The 20,750-nt window shown below is 46.9% G+C and overlaps 1 protein-coding gene across 1 annotated transcript; it reads left to right on the top strand.

Annotated features, from left to right (window-relative positions):
* Window positions 1-1,019: 1,019 nt before the first annotated feature.
* Window positions 1,020-14,414, top strand: LOC114847752 (trace amine-associated receptor 13c-like). The gene is made up of 2 exons (XM_029137785.3): window positions 1,020-12,936; window positions 13,036-14,414. The coding sequence occupies exons 1-2, from the start codon at window positions 12,767-12,769 to the stop codon at window positions 13,850-13,852; spliced, it is 987 nt and encodes a 328-aa protein (XP_028993618.1). The 5' UTR covers window positions 1,020-12,766; the 3' UTR covers window positions 13,853-14,414.
* Window positions 14,415-20,750: the final 6,336 nt, after the last annotated feature.

The raw sequence follows: 20,750 nt of genomic DNA, 5'->3' as shown, positions 1-20,750 counted from the left end.
CACGATCCTCAAGTCGCTTCTGCCTTTTAGCTTCTCTGTCCGACTAGGGTGGAATGTCTGTCTAGCCCAATCAAATTACATGCACCATCTCCTCCCTGTCGCAGTGTGTGTGAAGATTTTTACTTTCTCACACCTGCATCGCTGACGTCCAACTATCTGTGAGAAAGGAGCACCAAGTCTCAACAGACAGAGACACAACTCCCCGACCTTGGGTTTGGGAGCTAGAGTTGAGAGTCTATCAGGCAGAGACAACCATTGAACAATCTAGGTGAAATGTCAAATGCATACAGTAAGACAAAACATAAGATATTAATTGCAGAACACAAGTCATAAATCGTATAATAACTGCATAGAAATAAGGAAGACACAATTTTTCCCATAACACTGGCGACGGAGGCAAAGGAAGACGGCAGGAGACGAGGCAGGAACTGGGGATGGGAATGAAACTGGAGCAGAAATATAGAATGGATTGTGATAAGAAATGGGAACTGGAGTCGAACCTTGAGTGGGAAGCATGAGCTGGCGATCGCTGTGACATCGGATATGGAGGTGGTGTTGAACACACAGAACGCGCTTTTGTCACAAGGGCACAACGGTGGAAGGACCCAAATACACAGTGATATTTGAGTAAAAGATTGCTTGAATAAGAACGTAGTCAGGCAGGCAATGGTCATACACAGGTTGGCAAAAACGATATCCGACAGGGCTTGGGCAAAAGAAGTGGTCAAAAAAAGGCAGAGGTCATACACGCTAGGCAGGGTTATCATAGGCTGGGCAAGAATCAAAAAGGTATTACCAAACAAGGTCATGCACGGAAACTGGAAACTCAACAATGCTGGAATGCTGGTCATGGGATGAACTCAGACAATCTGGCAAGGTGCTGGGGTGAGAGGTGGTGCTTAAGTACTGAACTAACTAACTACTGAACGGATCGGAGATGAACTCTAAGATGATATATAATCTACAGTATAAGACAGACAGGTTGAGTTTTTGCTTTGGGGTGTGTGTGTGTGTGTGTGTGTGTGTGTGTGTGTGAGGGAGGGGCGGTGGGGGGTGGAAGTGCAACCAGCTGCTGAAACCAAGCAGATCAGTTGAGCAAACCAAAAGGCACAAAGTAGGGATGTACCTTAGGCTGACACATTTATAATTAAACAACTGCTGTACTGTGGTTTACCTTTAAAATTAATATTAATACCAATAATAGTGTTAAGGTATGTGCACACACTCATACAAACATATAAATATATATCATATACACACACATATGCTTTTTTCTTTTTTTTTATTCTTATATGTAATCTCATACTACTTAATAATAGACATGACATACAACACCCCAATTTCCATATTTACACATTATTGATATTGGTAGAGATAAGTATCATTAATACTTAAAGTTGGGTTTAAAGCCTGTTTATCAGCTCAGGTGTTGAGTGTCCCACTACAAGGTTAGTAAAGCTGTACATGTAGCTTAACATTGTTCACGCAAAGGGTGAGGCAGACGTTGGTGCATGAGAATGCCACTTGTGAAAGCCAGGGTGATGTGAGGAGCTCGGCCACTACGTCCATCCAACAAGCAGAGGAAAGAATCCTAGCAGCCAGGGAGCCCACGCACCTTCAGTTCCAGGAGGGCAGGTGTTGCGACCCAAGCCGCCCACACAGAACCCCCCAGGCAGAGCTGCAGCAGCCACAGAGACAGCACCCCAGGTCAGAGTGGGCCACCGTGGGTCAACGCTGTCCGCCCCATGAGAACCAGAGGCAAACACTTCCCCCAGTGGGATTTTATTTTTTTCAATTTATTTTTATTTATATAGCGCGTGAGGGCTTTCAGAATAAGAATTGGGAAGGGATGGTTGAAAAAGTCAGTGCCTGACTGTCTAAGTGGACCTGGAACCGCCCCCAGGTGTCTTATAGGGGTAGGGTGTTGGAAGGAGGCCAGGGATAGGTGAACCTGAGTCGTGTGGCGGTTTGAATACAACATTTCTGTGGCGCCGGTGGAGAAATAGTTAGCTAACTTTACTAGCTAGCCCAAGTTACGTTAAGGTTTACGTTTCCAGGTTCGAGGTTTCCAGGTCAGATGTGGGCGGAGTTTGCATGCACTGTTTGAGGTGTTTGAGTTTGCGTCACTGATCTGAGATCAGAATTACGAGCGCTGTTTTAAGGGTAGGGGTGGGGTCTACTTGCACATCTCATGAATTTTCAGTTTTACACTGAAGAGGAGGTCATTAAGTTAATTCTTGTATGCAAAAGACCTGAAGAATTGTCCGATGGCTCTCCGTCTGTAAAGGATCAAACACCTTCTGTATCATGAGCCACAAATATGGGGAGAAAGCGGCAGTTCTCCTTTGCAGGGTTATGCATTTGCGTTTCAAGAAGCATCCTTTTCTTTTAGATGTGAATGAGATGGACCTATCACTTACCTCATGTTTTTATCAACCATCAAAACAAACTCAAACACTCAGGCCACCACTGGCAGACATACTTAAACTCACAACAGAAAACAAAGTCAAAGAAAATTCTCAGGCCACAACAGGCAGGTTACTTAAATTTAAAACAAACACATAATTAAAGAAACACTCAAGCCACAAGAGACAGACAAAAAAAAATCAAGGTAGAACCCGTTTTAAGCACAATACAACTACAACAAAAAACACTCAATGAACAGAATAATGAACAAACAAAACAAATTAGGAAGAATTATTAAAACGTAAGATAAGGCGTTGCAAGAACAAACAAGAGCTAGCAACATGGCATAAACAAACGTGGCTAAGGCATGGCAGGCATGAGCAAATGTGGCTAAGACATGAACAAACTTGGCCAAGGCATAGCATGAACAAAAAGAGGCTACTACAAAGCATAAACAATAGACAGTTGCTTTGCACGTCTTACAATATATGCCAAACAATGCTTGACTAACCGGCAACAGTACCCATCAATAGTCCATGTACGTAGTGGTGTGGTAGAGCCAGCCAAGGATCATGGCTGGTTTCACAGGAGAGGAGCTTGGTAGCCAAAAGCTTTGCCTCCCATTCTACATTTAAAGAGTCTAAGTACCACAAGTAGCCCAATGCTCTGAGAACCAAATGTTCTGCCGGGAGCAAAAGGAAATACGGATAATTTTAAATTCTGTCCTACATTTTACAGTGCAGAGAAGCTATTGTAGGATTCAGACTTCAGATTTCAGAGACACGCACCTGGGTTCGCGAGCATGAGCCAACAGCAGGAGTGGAAACAGCAGGAGCAGCGAAACTGTCTCAACAGTACCTGAATGTTCATCGCGGGACTCCTTGCATTCAACCACCATCAGGTACTGGGCGCACCAACTCGGGGGTGGAATGGGGAGGTGCAACGCCAGCAGACTCTGCACCAGGCCGGAATCCGCCAGGAGGAAGACCCAAAAATCTGGTGTGCTTTTACTGTCAACAGACAGGACATAAAGCATCTGTGTGCCCGACGCGCGAACCTAAGCTGTCGGGGTACTGTCCCAAGAGAAGGGGATGTTAAGTGGTATCCGCAGGCCGAAGTACTGGTGGAAGTACAAGGGCAGACGTACTTGCTAATGGTGGCTGTAGTGGATAGTCTACCAAAGGACATGATTTGAGCCGTGATTTGCCAGTGTTGTGTTACTTATTACAGAGCACTGAGAGGAGCGTTGGAAATGTTGACTTGGTGTTACCAGTTCATCTGTCCGACCTTTACACGGGCACAAGCCAGGGCGGGACTCCAACCTCTGCCAGACATGGACGAAAGTCTGTTGCAGGGTGGGGACAGAGCCCCAAAAAAATTACGCAGACTGAAACGTCTGGAGGAGTACCTGGGCACACCAACCTCAGAGGTTACTGCAGAGCACCCTGAGGGTATTAATTTGCAGGAACTAGAAATATACTCGGTCCCGTGGGCTGGTCACCTGGGTCAACAGAAAACATTTGCACGTGTTAGCTCAAGGTTTCATTAGCCAACGTTGTATGCTGATGTTCGCACCTACTGCAACTCTTGCCCAATCTGTCAGAAAACCAGTGCTGTGCCATGGCAACACAGGGCCCCATTGCACCCTCTCCCTGTGCTTTCTGAGCTGTTTAGGCGGATCACCATGGACATTGTAGGACCGCTGGAGGAAAGCAGTGCGGGACGCTACATACTAGTTATCAGTGACTACACGACAAGATAACCAGAAGCCTTCCCACTGCGCACAGCAACTTCACTGAACATCGTCCGTGCCCCAACTTTTCTCCCGGGTGGGAATACCTAAAGAGATCCTGACGGACCAAGGCACCAACTTTTCATCGCGGCTCATGGGCCGTTGTACCGGCAGTGACCCCATACCATCCACAGACGAACGGACCGGCACCGCGCGGACACGCCACGCTAATAAAACACTGAGTAATCCCTCACACAGACACCTAGCCGCAACCGGCAGACCAGGTCGCAGGGAAACACAGGAGAGGGAAGACCCCAAATGCACGACCCAACACAGTCAAATAATTAACATTAAAGGTTTATTTAAATACAACAAAACTCACTGCACAGCAGGATCTAGTTCTAACACAAAGGAAGTAAACTAAAAATCGCTGCAATGCAGGAAAACACTATGAAACAAACTAACTCACTAAACACTAAACGCTCCGTACACTACGGGCAAAAACCGACACATATAACACAATACATAACACAGGACAACTAACCACAGCACTGTCTAACAGGCTAAACAAAACATGCTCCGTAACACGGGCAAAATCCTAAACATGAAACATAAAACACAAGACACTCAAACCTTACGTGGTGACAGGACATCAAATCAAAACAAAGGAACTCCACTTCTATAACTCTCCTCTCTTTAAACGTAACTTGGTGTAGCATCCAGTGGCGGCCGACGGTGTAGGAGGCAGCGCCATCGTGGCAGCTGATGACGCCGAAGGCGAGGCCAGCAGTCCAAGCGACGAGACCAAGCCGTAGCAGACTGCAGACGTGAACGCAGCTCCGGGCCTCCGCTGGGCTGCAGCGAAGCACGCCGCTCCGGACCTCCGCCGGGCTGCAGGGCAGCACGCAGCTCCGGACCTCCGCCGGGCTGCAGGGAAGCATGCAGCTCCAGACCTCCGCCGGGTTGCAGGGAAGAACAGTCCTCTTTGCTGCACCCTTGCCACTGGGGCGCTCACCAGGCGTGATGCCGGAATCAGCGGTGTCCGCACCTTGGAGCTGCCGTGACGAAACGTGGCCCCCACCAGACAACCACCAGGGACAGGCGGAATCCCCTCCTTGGGACCGCCGTAATCGGGAACCGATGTGGCCTCCTCCGGACCACCACCAAGGACAAACGTGGTCTCCTCCGGACCACCAGGAACAGACGTGGCCTCCTCTAGACCACCAGTAACAGACGTGGCCTCCACCGGACCACCACCAAGGACGGACGTGGCCTCCTCCAGAGCACCAGGAACAGACGTGGCCTCCTCCAGACAACCAGGAACAGACGTGGCCTCCTCCAGACCACCAGGAACGGACGTGGTCTCTACCGGACCACCAGGAACAGACGTGGTCTCTACAGGACCCCCAGGAACAGACGTGGCCTCAACCGGACCACCACCAGGAACAGACGTGGCCTCAACCAGACCACCACCAAGGACGGACGTGGCCTTCTCCAGACCAATACCAAGGCCCTCAGAGGTCAAACGTGGCTTGGCGACAGGAACATGACGCGGTGATGCCATTGGAAACCCACGAAGCAAACCCACCCTCACACTGCTCTTGTAGGCCAGATGAGGTGCTGGAACAGGTGAGCTGACCCGTGATGCAGCAGGCAAACCGGAAGTTGCTACAATGTTCTCTGTCCTTTCAACAGCCACGATAAAATGCACCTCCGAGGAGGTAAGTTCCTTAATAGTCCGTTTAAAATCCACCATCCATCACACTGTCCCTTCAGCTCCCTCCATATACTCCGAGCCTCGGATGGAGAGAGACAAACAGCTCCGGGCACGGTCTCCATTTGAGTGACGGAAGCCGTGGGCGGAGCTACGGCAGACACCGCTGCCGGGTGAGAGTCTGTTGGCGCCCCTGAATTAAAATACTCCACCGCTGTTCTGGCCGCTGCCAAAAATCCAGACTGCAGTGCTCCGGCGAGCGTCCGGCCAGCTGGGCAGCCAACTCCTCCCGTACCGCGGGGAACCACGTGACCGGAACTCCCGGAATTGCGTGGAACTGCGGCACGACTCCAATTAGATTGTCCAACCGATTTAATCCATACAACCGGTCCCAGGGAGCCGACGAGGTGCACGCAGCCCCGACATAGTCAAAAAACAGCCCCCAGACGCGAGGGCTGATCTGCTCTGGTGCAGCCGAAGCCATGAGGACACTCCGGTGCAAAGACGAAACAAAACAGAGCAGGAAAACAAAAGCACGAATACAAAACACAGACAAGCTAACACAGACTAACACTTAGTTGGCTAGCTAACCTAAAACAAACACGAACTAAACACAAACTATGGGTCGGCTGGGATCTGGGTGGTTGGTGTGTTCTGTTACGAACTCGCCCCGTTGGTTCCGAACCGGCGGGGTTTGGCAGGGAACCTACTAAACACTTCCCCCGTCGTTTCCAAGCCGGCGGGGCTTGACGGAACCCTGAGACAGGAGAGGAGATGCGGTGGAGAGGAGCAATGACTGCAGCCGCTCCGAGCGGGGAAAACTACGGCTCTCACGGAGCCGGGGGGAGAACGCGCTCACACTGAGCGGAGGGTTCAGGCACCACGGCCGACGTGCCACCGGCACCGCGCGGACACGCCACGCTAATAAAACAGAGTAATCCCTCACACAGACACCGGCAGACCAGGTCGCAGGGAAACACAGGAGAGGGAAGACCCCAAATGCACGACCCAACATAGTCGAATAATTAACATTAAAGGTTTATTTAAATACAACAAAACTCACTGCACAGCAGGATCTAGTTCTAACACAAAGGAAGTAAACTAAAAGCAATGCAGGAAAACACTATGAAACAAACTAACTCACTAAACACTAAATGCTCCGTACACTACGGGCAGAAACCTTCACATGAACACAATACATAACACAGGACAAGTAAGAACTAAACCACAGCACTGTCCGTAACACGGGCAAAATCCTAAACATAAAACACAAGACACTCAAGGAGAAGGAACCTGTGTCAGCCATGCTGGTACGGAAGGTGATGGGTAAAGAGGAAGAGGACGGTGTGGAAGGTGCAGTAAGGGAGACGTCGCTGTTGGATCTGACTCAGCTAGACGACATGAAGTGCCAGGAGTTGCAGGGTCTATTAGACTAGTTTTCAGCGTTGCTTTGTCAGAGGCCTGGGCGAACAGCGCTGATACACCATGCCATCCACCTCACCGATAACACGGCTTCCAGGCAGAGGCCATACCGGGTACCAGAACGTTTGGTGGATCCATTGAAGGAAGAGATTAAGACGATGAAGGATCTGGGAGTGATTGAGCCCCCTACAAGCGAGTGGTGCAGTCCAGTGGTGATTGTCCCGAAGAAGGACGGGTCCATCCGTGTCTGCATCGACTTTTGGAAGCTCAACGCCCAATCCCAGTTCCACGCCTACCCGATGCCACGGGTAGATGACCTCTTGGAACAAGTGTGGAAGGCCGAATTTATAACTACTTTGGACCTCTGCAAGGGCTACTCGCAGGTTCCCTTGGATCCAGTGTTGAGGCCTTACACGGCCTTTCATGTGGGCTGTACGGGGCTCCAGCCATGTTCCAGAGGCAGATGGAAAGGGTTCTATAAGGATGTGAGGAATGGGCCGCTGCCTATCTGGATGAAGTTGTCATCCACAATAGCTCTTGGGAGGAGCATCTGTCCCACCTTTTATGAGTGCTGGAGAAGATTGCTGATGCTGGCCTGACCCTTAACATTGGGAAATGTGAATGGTCAAAACAGGAGGCACATTACCTGGGGTACCATCTGGGCAATGGAGAGCTAGGACCCCAGGTCAATAAGGTGGAGTCCATCTGCCAGAGCCCAAGGCCGAAGACCAAGAAGGAGGTGAGGTTGTTTCTGGGCCTAGTGGGATGGTACCGGACGTTCATCCATAGCAGCACCCCTAACGGATCTGCTGGGTTAGGGGGTACTAAACAGCATTTAGGGCCCTGAAGGAGAAGATGTGCTCTAGCCCATTGTAGCAGTGTCCGGACTTCCCCCAAGCTTTCCTGGTCCAAGTAGACGCGTCAGCTGCGGGTCTAGGAGCCGTTTTGGTCCAGGGGGCCAAGGGAGAAGAAAAGCCGATAGCTATTACAGAGAGAGACCCGCAATTTAGCAATAGAGAAGGAGTGCCTGGCCATCAAGTGGGCCTTGGAAAGCTAGGGGTACTACCTCTTGGGAAGGACATTCAACATCGAAACACACACACACACACACACACACACACACACACACACACACACACACACACACACACACACACACACACACACACACCAGGATTCACCCGCACCAGCTGATTGGCCGCAGAGAGCGGGTGCACACGCAATCGTGCGGGCATTTGGACATTTCACCACCATCTCATCTTGTTACGCCGTTACATCCTGGACTAACCGCATGCACTTTACACTTTTGGGTTTTGATTTCCACCTTGATTTCCAACCACCTAGTTGTCCTTATCATTTCTTTTGCTTGTTGCACCCGCAGGTTTTTGGAGCACTTGTAAATACTGCACCTCGTTTTTTGCACTGTACTTTTGGGCTGAATAAACTCACCATCTGCGAGCAAGCCATCATTCCCTTGGTTGTTTTTGCACGTTGGTCCACATCTTGAGTGAGCAGCAGAGCGAATGGGAACGGAGAAACCCACATTCAAGACTGACGGCGAAGCAACTAGTAGCTCAGTGTTCCAACATCCACAAACGGCAACTGCTATCACAGCTTGAGATTGACGAGATACAACACAAATGCTACGGCAAGGGGGAGCCAGGACGCCAGGTCAGAGGGGAAGTTCCACCATCTTCCCAACTGGAAATTGGGTACGAAGCCCCAATGAGCACAAATACGCTGAGCCAGGCAGCAACTGACCTAAAAGATAAGATCATGGCGAGATTGAACAGGCAACCCCGAAGCCAACTACGACGGCTAAGAGAAGTACCATCAGAAAGTCTCATGGAAGATGTGAATGCAGCATTGAGAGCGATCCCTACCACAACAATCACAGAAACCAATGAGCTGATATACGCTTCAGCATCAGTGATCCTAGAGGTGCTTGGCTATAAGAGCAACCATGGGAGCCACAAGAAACAATACCCACCATGGAAACGAAGGTTGGAGGCAAAAATCAAGGCAGCTCGGAGGGAAGTGAGCCAAATGACAGAGGCCCAGAGAGGTGCAATGAAAAGATCGATCCCCAAGAGCCAGATGCCCATACCTGAAGCACTCTAAACTGCCAAGCAAAGGCTACAAACCTTGGACAGCCGTCTAAAGAGATACACCAGAGATAATGAAGCCAGACGAATAAACCGGCTGTTCGCAACACATTCTGCGAAAGAGTACTCTCAATGGCAGGGTAATAACAACAGAGCAGACCCACCAAGGCTGGAAACTGAAAAGTACTGGAAAGGGATATGGGAGAGGGAGGCATCACACAACAGCAATGCACAGTGGCTGGTGAACCTGAGGGAAGACCACAGCAACCTCCCTGAACAGAATCCAGTGACTATCACAGTGGCAGACATCCAACAAAGAGTCTCAGGTATGAAAAACTGGACAGCACCTGGCCCTGACATGATCCATGCCTACTGGCTAAAGAAGCTCACTGCAATCCATGAGCGCCTGGCACCACAAATGAACCAGCTGCTAAGGGATGGGACCCACCCTGAATGGCTAACCAAAGGGCGAACGATCCTGCTAATGAAGGATCCCTCAAAGGGTACAGTCCCATCCAACTACCGGCCAGTAACCTGTCTCTCCACAACATGGAAGCTCATGTCAGGCATCTTTGCAGCTAAGATAAGTGGGCACATCGGTCAATACATGAGCGAAGCACAGAAGAGAATTGGTAAGGATACCAGAGGAGCCAAACACCAACTCCTGGTAGACAGGACAGTCGCCCAAGACTGCAGAGTGCGACACACCAACCTGTGCACAGCCTGAACAAGAACAGAGGAAAGCCGTAGTGGTGGATGTGGCAATACCAAGCGATGGCAACATCAGGAAAAAGGAACATGAGAAACTAGATAAATACCAAGGGCTCAGAGAAGAACTGGAGAAGGCTTGAAGGTGAAGGCCATAGTGGTGCCTGTGGTGATCGGAGCACTGGGGTCAGTGACCCCCAAATTGGAGGAGTGGCTACAACAGATCCCTGGAAAAACATCCGACATCTCAGTCCAGAAAAGTGCAGTCCTAGGAACAGCAAGGATACTGCGCAGAACCATCAAGCTCCCTGGCCTCTAGTAGAGGACCCGAGCTTGGAAAGTGGATGAGACCCCCTGCGGATGGTGAGAATAGAGTGGTATATACACAACCTGTTTACAGGTTGGTAAACAGGTTGAGCAGGCAAAGTAAAGGTTCAGGCAAGAAATTCCCAACAAAGGGCTAAGCAACAGGTAAGAAAGTCCAGAGCGCTGGAACGTTGTAGTATGACTCACGATCTGGCACGTAACTGGTGTAAGGCTGGTGACTAAATATGGAAACACTGAGTGCTCGATTGGCAACAGCTGAGGTTAATGAGGGGAAGTAACGTTAGCACAAGACCTGGTAGCACCAACCACCAGAAGTTGCCAAATTAAACCAGGATATGCACGTGACAGAGCCCCGGACTATGACAATATATATATAAAATGGAATAACACAACCATCAGCCACCTCCTCTACATGGATGACATCAAGCTGTATTCCAAGATTGAAAGGGAAATCACCTCCCTGATACATACCACCAGGATATACAGCAGACATTGAATGTCATTTGGACTGGATAAGTGTGGTCGCATTGAGAAGAAAAATAAAAGGTATTCAGGACTGAGGGGATAGAACTACCAGAAGACAAGATACAGTAGCAGATGTGGAGGATAGCTACAAATACTTTGGAATCCCACAGGCAAACAGTAATCACAAAGGGGCCGCAAGGAAAACAGCAACCACTAAGTACTAAGTAAAATTGCGGGAGTGCTGGCGGAATTGGGGGGGTGAAGATGGGTTCTATGATGTCTTTGAGGTAAGAACGTGCAGTGACTGCGCCATCTACATCAACCAAATTCGTATTGCGCTGACTGGTGATGCCTGCCCAGATTGTTGCTCCTCCTCCACTAAAGCTAACCCTGGGGACCATGTTGACCTCAGCGTATCACTGACCTCACTTTCTCGCCTTGATGGTAACGACCATCATTTCTGTGCAAGGTGACCCGACACTCATCAGTGAACAGGACGGTACACCACTGATGCATTGTCCAGGTCACATGGACTTGTACCCACAAACGTTCACAGCAGCGTTATCCCTAATATATTGTGTTTTTAATTTTTAATCGCATTAACTGCATTAGTTTTCTGCGATTAACTGTGATCAACGCATTCAGAGAAGCATTTATTAAAAAAATGATGGTTCGCCTTGGGGAGCTCAAGTGCTGTCATTCGTTGCCCGGGTGCATCCCCGGAAGCTGACGCCCTAGGCGAGATCAAGCTTTAGTGCCCTCTACTCACTACCTCTCCAATCCCCCCTGGGACGCGACCGTGATTGGTGAATCGGGGGACGCATAGCCGCGATTACCCCCCGGCTCACCAATGTGATTTTGTGCCGGGGGGGGCAATTGTTTCGGTGCTCTAGGCGAGATTGTGATTGTGCGCCCTTCTCCTCCGCTCCGGGCGTGTTTACGAACATGTTTTTTTCTGAAGGCTTGGAGCGGCGCGTGTTGGATCTATTCTCTCATCTGTCAACATAGTGATGAATAATGATTTTAAACAACCAGGCAGGTTCATATCCTGCGATGGGGAGTGTGTGCTCAATAACATCTCATTCATCAGTTTACAGATTCCCATTACTGTTACTGGGGTTCTGTATGTCAGAGTATTTGTGGTGGCTGTGGCTCAGGCTCGTGCTATGCGGTCTCATATTGCAGCCGCCCCACACCTGCGTTCAGTGACTGTAACAGCTAAGAATTCTGAGATCAAAGCACCCAGGACTCTGGGAGTTGTTATACTTGTGTTTATTTTATGCATTTGCCCATATTTTTGTGTCACAGGCATGGACGCTGTGGTCAGCGCTTCCTCAAGCTTTTTGTTTTATGTCTTTATTACTTTAAATCCTGCCCGAACCCGCTGGTTTATGCTCTTTTTCACCCCTGGTTTAGAAAATCTATCAAACTAATTTTAACACTTCAGATTCTGAAGCCTGGCTCCTGTGAGGCAAATATGCTGCACTGAGACATAGAAAAGTAAACTGACCTTTTCTGTTAGAGAGACACTAATAAGATTTCTGTAAAATGACAGCTTTGCATTTTTCTGTTTTACCTTTTAGCTTTTGGATGTAAAGTGTATTTAGAGTAATGGTAATATAGTAATAAAGCAAAGTAACTTTTCATGCCACTCCTTTGTAAAACAAAATAAACTAAGCATGTTAAAATATCAAGGAATGTGTATTTATTGTTTTATATACACAAAAAAACCCACCAGCCACGACACCGTGGATTATTATCTAGAGAGCGCTGCAAGCTGGATAAAGGTAAGGTACGTGTCCTTAACAGAGGAGGGGTTAAGGACGTACTTTACCTTAAGACAGAGATTGTTGGTCAGAGCTGCCAGAGCTCAGCAGCTTCTCTCTGATGATGATGGAGGAGGAGGCTGAGCTCTGCTTCCCACAGCTCAACACCTCCTGCTGGAAACCAAAGCGTCCCCGCTCTCATTCTGTGCTCATCTACACTGTTCTGTGCTTCATCTCTGTGCTGACTTTGACTCTGAACCTGTTGGTCATCGTCTCCATCTCACACTTCAAGTAATGTTACTAACCTATATTTCCACACATGTTAATGAAGCTGATATGTTTATAGACTTCTTGCTGCTGGAATCATATCTTGCTGTCTTTCTCTCGCAGGCAGCTCCGTACTTCCACCAACTTCCTCATTCTCTCTCTGGCTGTGTCAGATTTCCTAGTGGGCCTCAACATGTTACATCAAATTAATCTTGTAAATGGTTGCTGGCTCTTCAATGACCACATGTGCACTCTATATTTTGTTGTAGACTGGCTTGGTCCCTCTACATCAACAGGAATCATGGTGCTCATATCTGTTGACCGTTATGTGGCCATCTGTCACCCTCTGCATTACTCCACCAAGATCACACCTAAAAGAGTTCAGGCGTGTGTGTTACTGTGCTGGTTCTGGTCTCTGGTCTATGTCAGCATAAGGATGAAAGATGAATTACAACAACCAGGCAGGTTTAAGTCATGTGATGGGGAGTGTGTTTGTTATAACAGTGTTATTTACCAGCTAATGGACTTTATTATTACATTCCTTCTTCCTATTACTATTATTGTTGTTCTGTATATCAGAGTATTTGTAGTGGCTGTAGCTCAGGCTCGAGCCATGAGGTCCCACATTGCAGCCTTCTCACACCATCGTTCAGTGAGTGCAACAACTACAAAGTCTGAGTTGAAGGCAGCCAGGACTCTGGGTATCGTTATAGTTGTGTTTATAATATGCATGTTTCCATATTTTTGTGTCACGGTCACAGGCGAGGATGCTGTGGTCAGTGCTTCATCAGCGTCATTTCTTTTATTCCTGTACGACTCCAACTCCTGCTTCAACCCCCTGCTGTATGCCTGCTTTTACCCCTGGTTTAGAAAATCTATCAAGCTTATTGTTACACTTCAGATTGTGAAGCCTGGCTCCTCTAAGATCAACATGCTGTAGAGGGAAGAGATTAGATTAAACCAGAATTCCACAGCAGCCGTAGTGTCCACCAGAGCACTATTGCTCGTCTTTTTGGTGATAACACGCATGTTAATCCACTGCCCAGTTCTGCATCCTCTGTTTGAGAGTGTGTGCGGGTGTTTAACGTAACAGAACAGATGTTCGTGGTGGCTCAGTGTCAGGCCTGTGTGATAAAGACTTGTATTGTGGCTGTATCACTTTAACGTCAGTAAATCTTTCAGCTCAATAGTCTACGTGGATGCAGCTACGCTTGTGTTTCTAAACGTGTTTGTGTCAGCGTGACAGTAAAAGTCTGTGTTGTATCTATTCTTTGATCTATGTCAGCATAGTGATGAAAAATGGCTTCAAACAACTGGGCAGGTTTAGGTCCTGTGACAGGGCGTGTGTGCTCACCAGCAAAAATATTCATCAAGTAAAAGGTTTAATTTTTATCTGTCTCATTCCAATTACTGTTAATGTGGTTCTGTATATGTACTGTAAGTATTTGTGGTGGCTGTGACACTCAGTTTGTGAGTCAATTTCACTGCTTTCCCCTATTTCTTTTTTTGCAGGCTGCGATGTTCTGCTTAATGGTCCATTTGTCCATAACCTCTATCTTTGTAACAGCCTTTTAAATTATTATCTTGTTATTAGATCCCTGGATTCATCCATTAGACTTACTGTCTGTTGAAGATTTAAAATATAAACTTTTCAAACAAGCTTTGCAGAGACAACAATAAAATTCTACTAAAATAAAAACTTTACATTTTTCTGTTTTTGGTTTTAGCTTTTGGATGGAAAGTGAATTTTAGAATAATACCTGAACAGGACCCAACATTACCAATTCTTCACAATATGCTTTTATTATGACAAAATAAAAATACAAATGTGAAATATGAAGCAATACATTGTGTATTTATTGTTTTGTATTTATACACAGAACCACCAGCAGTCCATTGATAGTTATAGTATATAATTATATTAGACCCAGTAGTGGGGAACGATAGAGGTGGGGTTAAAGACACATACATTATAAAAACGGTTGTTGGTCAGAGCTGCCAGAACTGAGCAGCTTCTCTCTGATGATGATGGAGGAGGAGGCTGAGCTCTGCTTCCCACAGCTCAACACCTCCTGCTGGAAATCAAAGCGTCCTCGCTCTCATTCTGTGCTCATCTACACTGTTCTGTGCTTCATCTCTGTGCTCACTTTGACTCTGAACCTACTGGTCATCGTCTCCATCTCACACTTCAAGTACTCACTGTTACTAACCTATATTTCCACACGTTAATGAAGCTGATATGTTTATAGGCTTTTGCTGCTGGAATCATATCTTGTTGTCTCTCTAACAGGCAGCTCCATACTTCCACCAGCTTCCTCATTCTCTCTCTGGCTGTGTCAGATTTCCTAGTGGGCCTCAACATGTTACATCAAATTAATCTTGTAAATGGTTGCTGGCTCTTCAGTGACCACATGTGCACTCTGTATTTGGTTTTAAGCTGGCTTGGTTCCGCTGCGTCAACCGGAGTCATGGTGCTCATATCTATTGACCGTTATGTGGCCATCTGTCACCCTCTGCATTACTCCACTGAGGTCACACCTAAAAGAGTTCAGGCGTGTGTGTTACTGTGCTGGTTCTGGTCTGTGTTCTATGCCAGCATAAGGATGAAAGATGAAATACAACAACCAGGCAGGTTTAAATCCTGTGATGGAGAGTGTGTTTGTTCTAATAGTGTTATTTACCAGCTGATGGACTTTATTATTAACTTCTGTTTACCTATTACTATTATTGTTGTTCTGTATATCAGAGTATTTATTGTGGCTGTAGCTCAGGCTCGAGCCATGAGGTCCCACATTGCAGCCGTCTCACACCATCGTTTAGTGAGCGCAACAGCTGCAAAGTCTGAGTTGAAGGCAGCCTGGACTTTAGGTATTGTTATAGTTGTGTTCATAATATGCATGTTTCCATATTTTTGTGTCAGTGTCACAGGCAAGGACAATGTGGTTAATGCTTCATCTGCGTCCTTTGTTTTATGTCTGTTTGACTCCAACTCCTGCTTCAACCCCCTGCTGTATGCCTGCTTTTACCCCTGGTTTAGAAAATCTATCAAGCTTATTGTTACACTTCAGATTGTGAAGCCTGGCTCTTCTGAGATGAACATGCTGTAGAGGGAAGAGGCCTGTCTGTTATTAAAGGTTAAACCTGAACGCTACAGCAGCCATAGAGTTACCAAAGCACTGTTGCTCGTCTTTTTGGTGATAACACGCATGTTAATCCACTGGCCAGTTTTACGTCCTTTACTTGAGAGTGTGTGCGGGTGTTTAATGTAGCAGAACAGATGTTCGTGGTGGCTCAGTGTCAGGCCTGTGTGATAAAGACTTGTATTGTGGCTGTATCACTTTAACGTCAGTAAATCATCCAGCTCAATAGTCTACACGGATGCAGCTACACTTTTGTTTCTATACGTGTTTTTGTCAGTGTGACAGTAAAAGCCTGTTTTGGATCTATTCTTTCATCTATGTCAGCATAGTGATGAAAAATGGCTTCAAACAACCGGGCAGGTTTAACGGGGCGTGCGTGCTCCTCAGCAATAATATTCATCACGTTACAGGTTTAATTTTCATCTCTCTCATTCAAATTACTGTTACTGTTGGTTCTGTATATGTAAGTGTTTGTGGCGACTGTGACACTCAGTTTCTGAGTCAGTTTCACTGCGTTGCATCACTTTTCACTTCTTTATTTGCGTCATGACATTACTTCTAGAACCACAGAGATGTTGGACCCACATGCACAGCTTCAGACAAGGTTGAAGGTTGAAATGTAGCAGGATTTATTCGATACAATCACAGTCAGTCAGGCAGGGTCATACACGGGAAGGCTCAGCGACAGTACAATAAAGGTAAGACCGACAAGGGCTGGAAAGGCCTCCTCAGAACCGACAGCGGCGGAGACGGCCACTTCTGGACCGACAGGGCGGAGACGGCCACTTCTGTAGAACCAACACTGGGTGTAATGACTTCCTCCTTAGAGCCAATACTGGGCAGAACGACCTCCCTTTGGAGGCCGACAGGAACTGAGGCAGAACGACCTTCCCCTTGGAGGCCGACAAGGGCTGGAACAACCTCCTTCACTTCAGGGCCGACAGAAACTGAGGCAGGAGTGGCCTCCTCAGGACCGACTAGGATCAGTATGACCTCTCCAGGACCAGCGGTGGGCAACACAACCGCTTCCTCAGGAACGACGGGGACAGTAACGGCCGCTGCTACCAGACCGACAGGGCTGCGTGCGCCCTGCTCTCTGGAGCTGGCAGGGACGGCCTTTCCCGAATCAACAGAGAAAGGAGTCAAGACCTGGTTTGGCTGGACGGCCGCTGAGCTCGACGGGGCGGGAGCCGGACCCGACTAGGCTAGAGCTGTGTTTGACCGGCTTGTTGTGCAACCTGGCTGGGACGAGGCTGGAGCGTGAGCGTGACGTGGCTGAGCTGAGTTTGAGCTGGGCAAGATGTCTACACTGAGGTCAAGGCAGGGACTGATGGATTGGCCGAAACCGGGGACATCGGTGGTGCGACCAGGACTGGCGTAATCTGAAAGGCCGGCGTGGGGGCAGGTGTGGCGTGGAGCACGCGCTCCTCCCCTACCTCCTCCAAACAAAAAAAAAAAACGAGCTTGGAACGTACCTGGGAGCCGGCTGGGTCCAATTCTGGCCAGATTGTTCTGTCAGAACCACGGAGATGTCAGATCCACATGCACAGCTTCAGACAAGGTTGAAGGTTGAAATGTAGCAGGCTTTAGTCGATACAATCACGGTCAGTCAGGCAGGGTCATACACGGGAAGGCTCAGCGACAGTACAAATAAGGTGCAGGCAGGCTCATGTCCAAAACAGGCAAGATTGTCACCAGATAAGCAGATAAGCACGGCAGAGGTACAGACAAGGATCAGACAGGAATCAGGAGTAACGAGGATCAGGAACTGGACCGATATCAGAGGTAAGCAAACACGGCAATGCTGGGAAGTACAGTATAGTGAGTACACGCGACAATCTGGCAACTGGCTAGTGTGAGACCTGGAGCTTATATGCTGGTGAGTGATTACTAACACAGACAGGTGTGCATGATGAGAACCAGGGATGACATGAAACAGCTGAGGAATGAACAGAACAGGAAGTCCTTCAAAATAGAAACCGGAAACTTCTCAAACTGTGACAATTACCAAATCTTTACAATATCCTTTTATTATGACAAAATAATGAAAAATGAAGAAATACACTGTGTATTTATTGTTTTGTATTTATACACAGAACCACCAGCAGTAAGTCCATTGATAGTTATAGTATATAATTATATTAGACCCAGTAGTGGGGAACGATAGAGGTGGGGTTAAAGACACATACATTATAAAAACGGTTGTTGGTCAGAGCTGCCAGAACTGAGCAGCTTCTCTGATGATGATGGAGGAGGAGGCTGAGCTCTGCTTCCCACAGCTCAACACCTCCTGCTGAAATCAAAGCGTCCTCGCTCTCATTCTGTGCTGATATACACTGTTCTGTGCTTCATCTCTGTGCTGACTTTGACTCTGAACTTACTGGTCATCGTCTCCATCTCACACTTCAAGTACTCACTGTTACTAACCTATATTTCCACACATGGTAATAAAGCTGATATGTTTATAGGCTTTTTGCTGCTGGAATCATATCTTGCTGTCTCTCTAACAGGCAGCTCCGTACTTCCACCAGCTTCCTCATTCTCTCTCTGGCTGTGTCAGATTTCCTAGTGGGCCTCAACATGTTACATCAAATTAATCTTGTAAATGGTTGCTGGCTCTTCAGTGACCAGATGTGCACTCTGTATTTGGTTTTAAGCTGGCTTGGTTCCATTGCGTCAACCGGAGTCATGGTGCTCATATCTATTGACCGTTATGTGGCCATCTGTCACCCTCTGCATTACTCCACTGAGGTCACACCTAAAAGAGTTCAGGCGTGTGTGTTACTGTGCTGGTTCTGGTCTCTGGTCTATGTCAGCATAAGGATGAAAGATGAATTACAACAACCAGGCAGGTTTAAGTCATGTGATGGGGAGTGTGTTTGTTCTAATAGTGTTATTTACCAGCTGATGGACTTTATTATTAACTTCTGTTTACCTATTACTATTATTGTTGTTCTGTATATCAGAGTATTTATTGTGGCTGTAGCTCAGGCTCGAGCCATGAGGTCCCACATTGCAGCCGTCTCACACCATCGTTCAGTGAGTGTAACAGCTGCAAAGTCTGAGTTGAAGGCAGCCTGGACTCTGGGTATTGTTATAGTTGTGTTTATAATATGCATGTTTCCATATTTTTGTGTCAGTGTCACAGGCAAGGACAATGTGGTCAATGCTTCATCTGCGTCTTTTGTTTTATGTCTGTTTGACTCCAACTCCTGCTTCAACCCCCTGCTGTATGCCTGCTTTTACCCCTGGTTTAGAAAATCTATCAAGCTTATTGTTACACTTCAAATTGTGAAGCCTGGCTCCTCTGAGATGAACATGCTGTAGAGGGAAGAGGCCTGTCTGTTATTAAAGGTTAAACCTGAACGCTACAGGAACCAATTTACTCACAAAATACTTTTATTATGACAAAATAAACAAAACATATTTAAATATCAAGGAGTATGTTGTGTATTTATAATCAGCTTTAATCAACTTATTTATATGTTATTATTAGACATATTAGATATTTATATGCACACACAAACCACCAGCAGTGATTATAGTATCACTCAAATGATTCTTTCCCCTAATAAAACAGTTATAAATTTCTATTAAAATTAAAAAGAAATCATTAAAAGTTCTTTATTACTTTGTCTAATTAAATATTGTCTTTTCGTCTTATCTTGTCATTTTAAATACTACAGCATCAATCCACAGGGTAAAAAAGTAAAACTACCTGGACAACCAACATTTTGAATACAAAAATTGATTCAAACGTCTGAAAATAAGATTAGAATACCTGAAAATGCTTACATTTTCTGCTGTGTTATGAATGGCTCTGCAACTTTTTGAATCCTACTTTGCGAACATTCAGATTTACTTTTTTAGTGATTGAGATCCCATTTTTCAGACATTCAAAATTAAGCTTCACATGACCTTATTGAACCTGTTTTTACAGGCAATGTGATGATCAGCAGTGCTCCTTTCAGTTCCATGCTCTTATTGTAGGGACTTCAAGTTTTCAGTCGTCTGTTCTGGGGTAGCTTGATTGATAATCGTTTGCACCTGGCGTTCTAATCAGTGCTGTATTGAGCTTCCCACCAGTGCTTCCACTTTCGCTGAATTATTATTACACGTACATCACACGATGGGACATCAGCCAGGTTATGTTTCTTGCTAAATGTGTATTTGCAAGTTTTGATCATGTACTTTAAAGAGATCTTGACGGTCTCTTTAAAGTCTCTTTTTTGAGTCTGTTCAGGAAACAATGTTGGCATTACACACAACTGTTGGGTATGTGCTTTTGTTTGGACACCTTGTTTTTGCTTTGGAGAAATTAGGAGTGTGATTATGCACAGGTCGGACAATCTGCGCTTCCAACGGTAAATAGCGACACCTTGGACTTTGGTCGCTTTAAGGGTGGTGGCCGAGTCGCAATTAAAGACAATTTGTACTTTGCCGGCTCGCGGCGTCGTTTGTTTCGCCGTCAGTCTGTTTTGGCTGTTTATTGCTTGTCGCCTGATTCTTTTAACTTTACAGAACCGACTGCCGATACGTCAGTTACAGCGGTGCAAAAAACCCTGGACATTGAAACATCCATGGCTACTCACGGGATTTTACCCCACCGGGCCTCCATCTCAACCGCCACCCTCAGTCCTTCATCGGATCATCTCCACCTTAATTAATCCTTACAGTATATCGGTTCTGTAGTACATT

The sequence above is a fragment of the Betta splendens genome, chromosome 21 (genome assembly GCF_900634795.4).
Source record: "Betta splendens chromosome 21, fBetSpl5.4, whole genome shotgun sequence".
Taxonomy (NCBI): domain Eukaryota; kingdom Metazoa; phylum Chordata; class Actinopteri; order Anabantiformes; family Osphronemidae; genus Betta; species Betta splendens.
The sequence above is the reverse complement of the archived record's forward strand: the minus strand, read 5'-3'. Positions and strand labels throughout refer to the sequence as shown.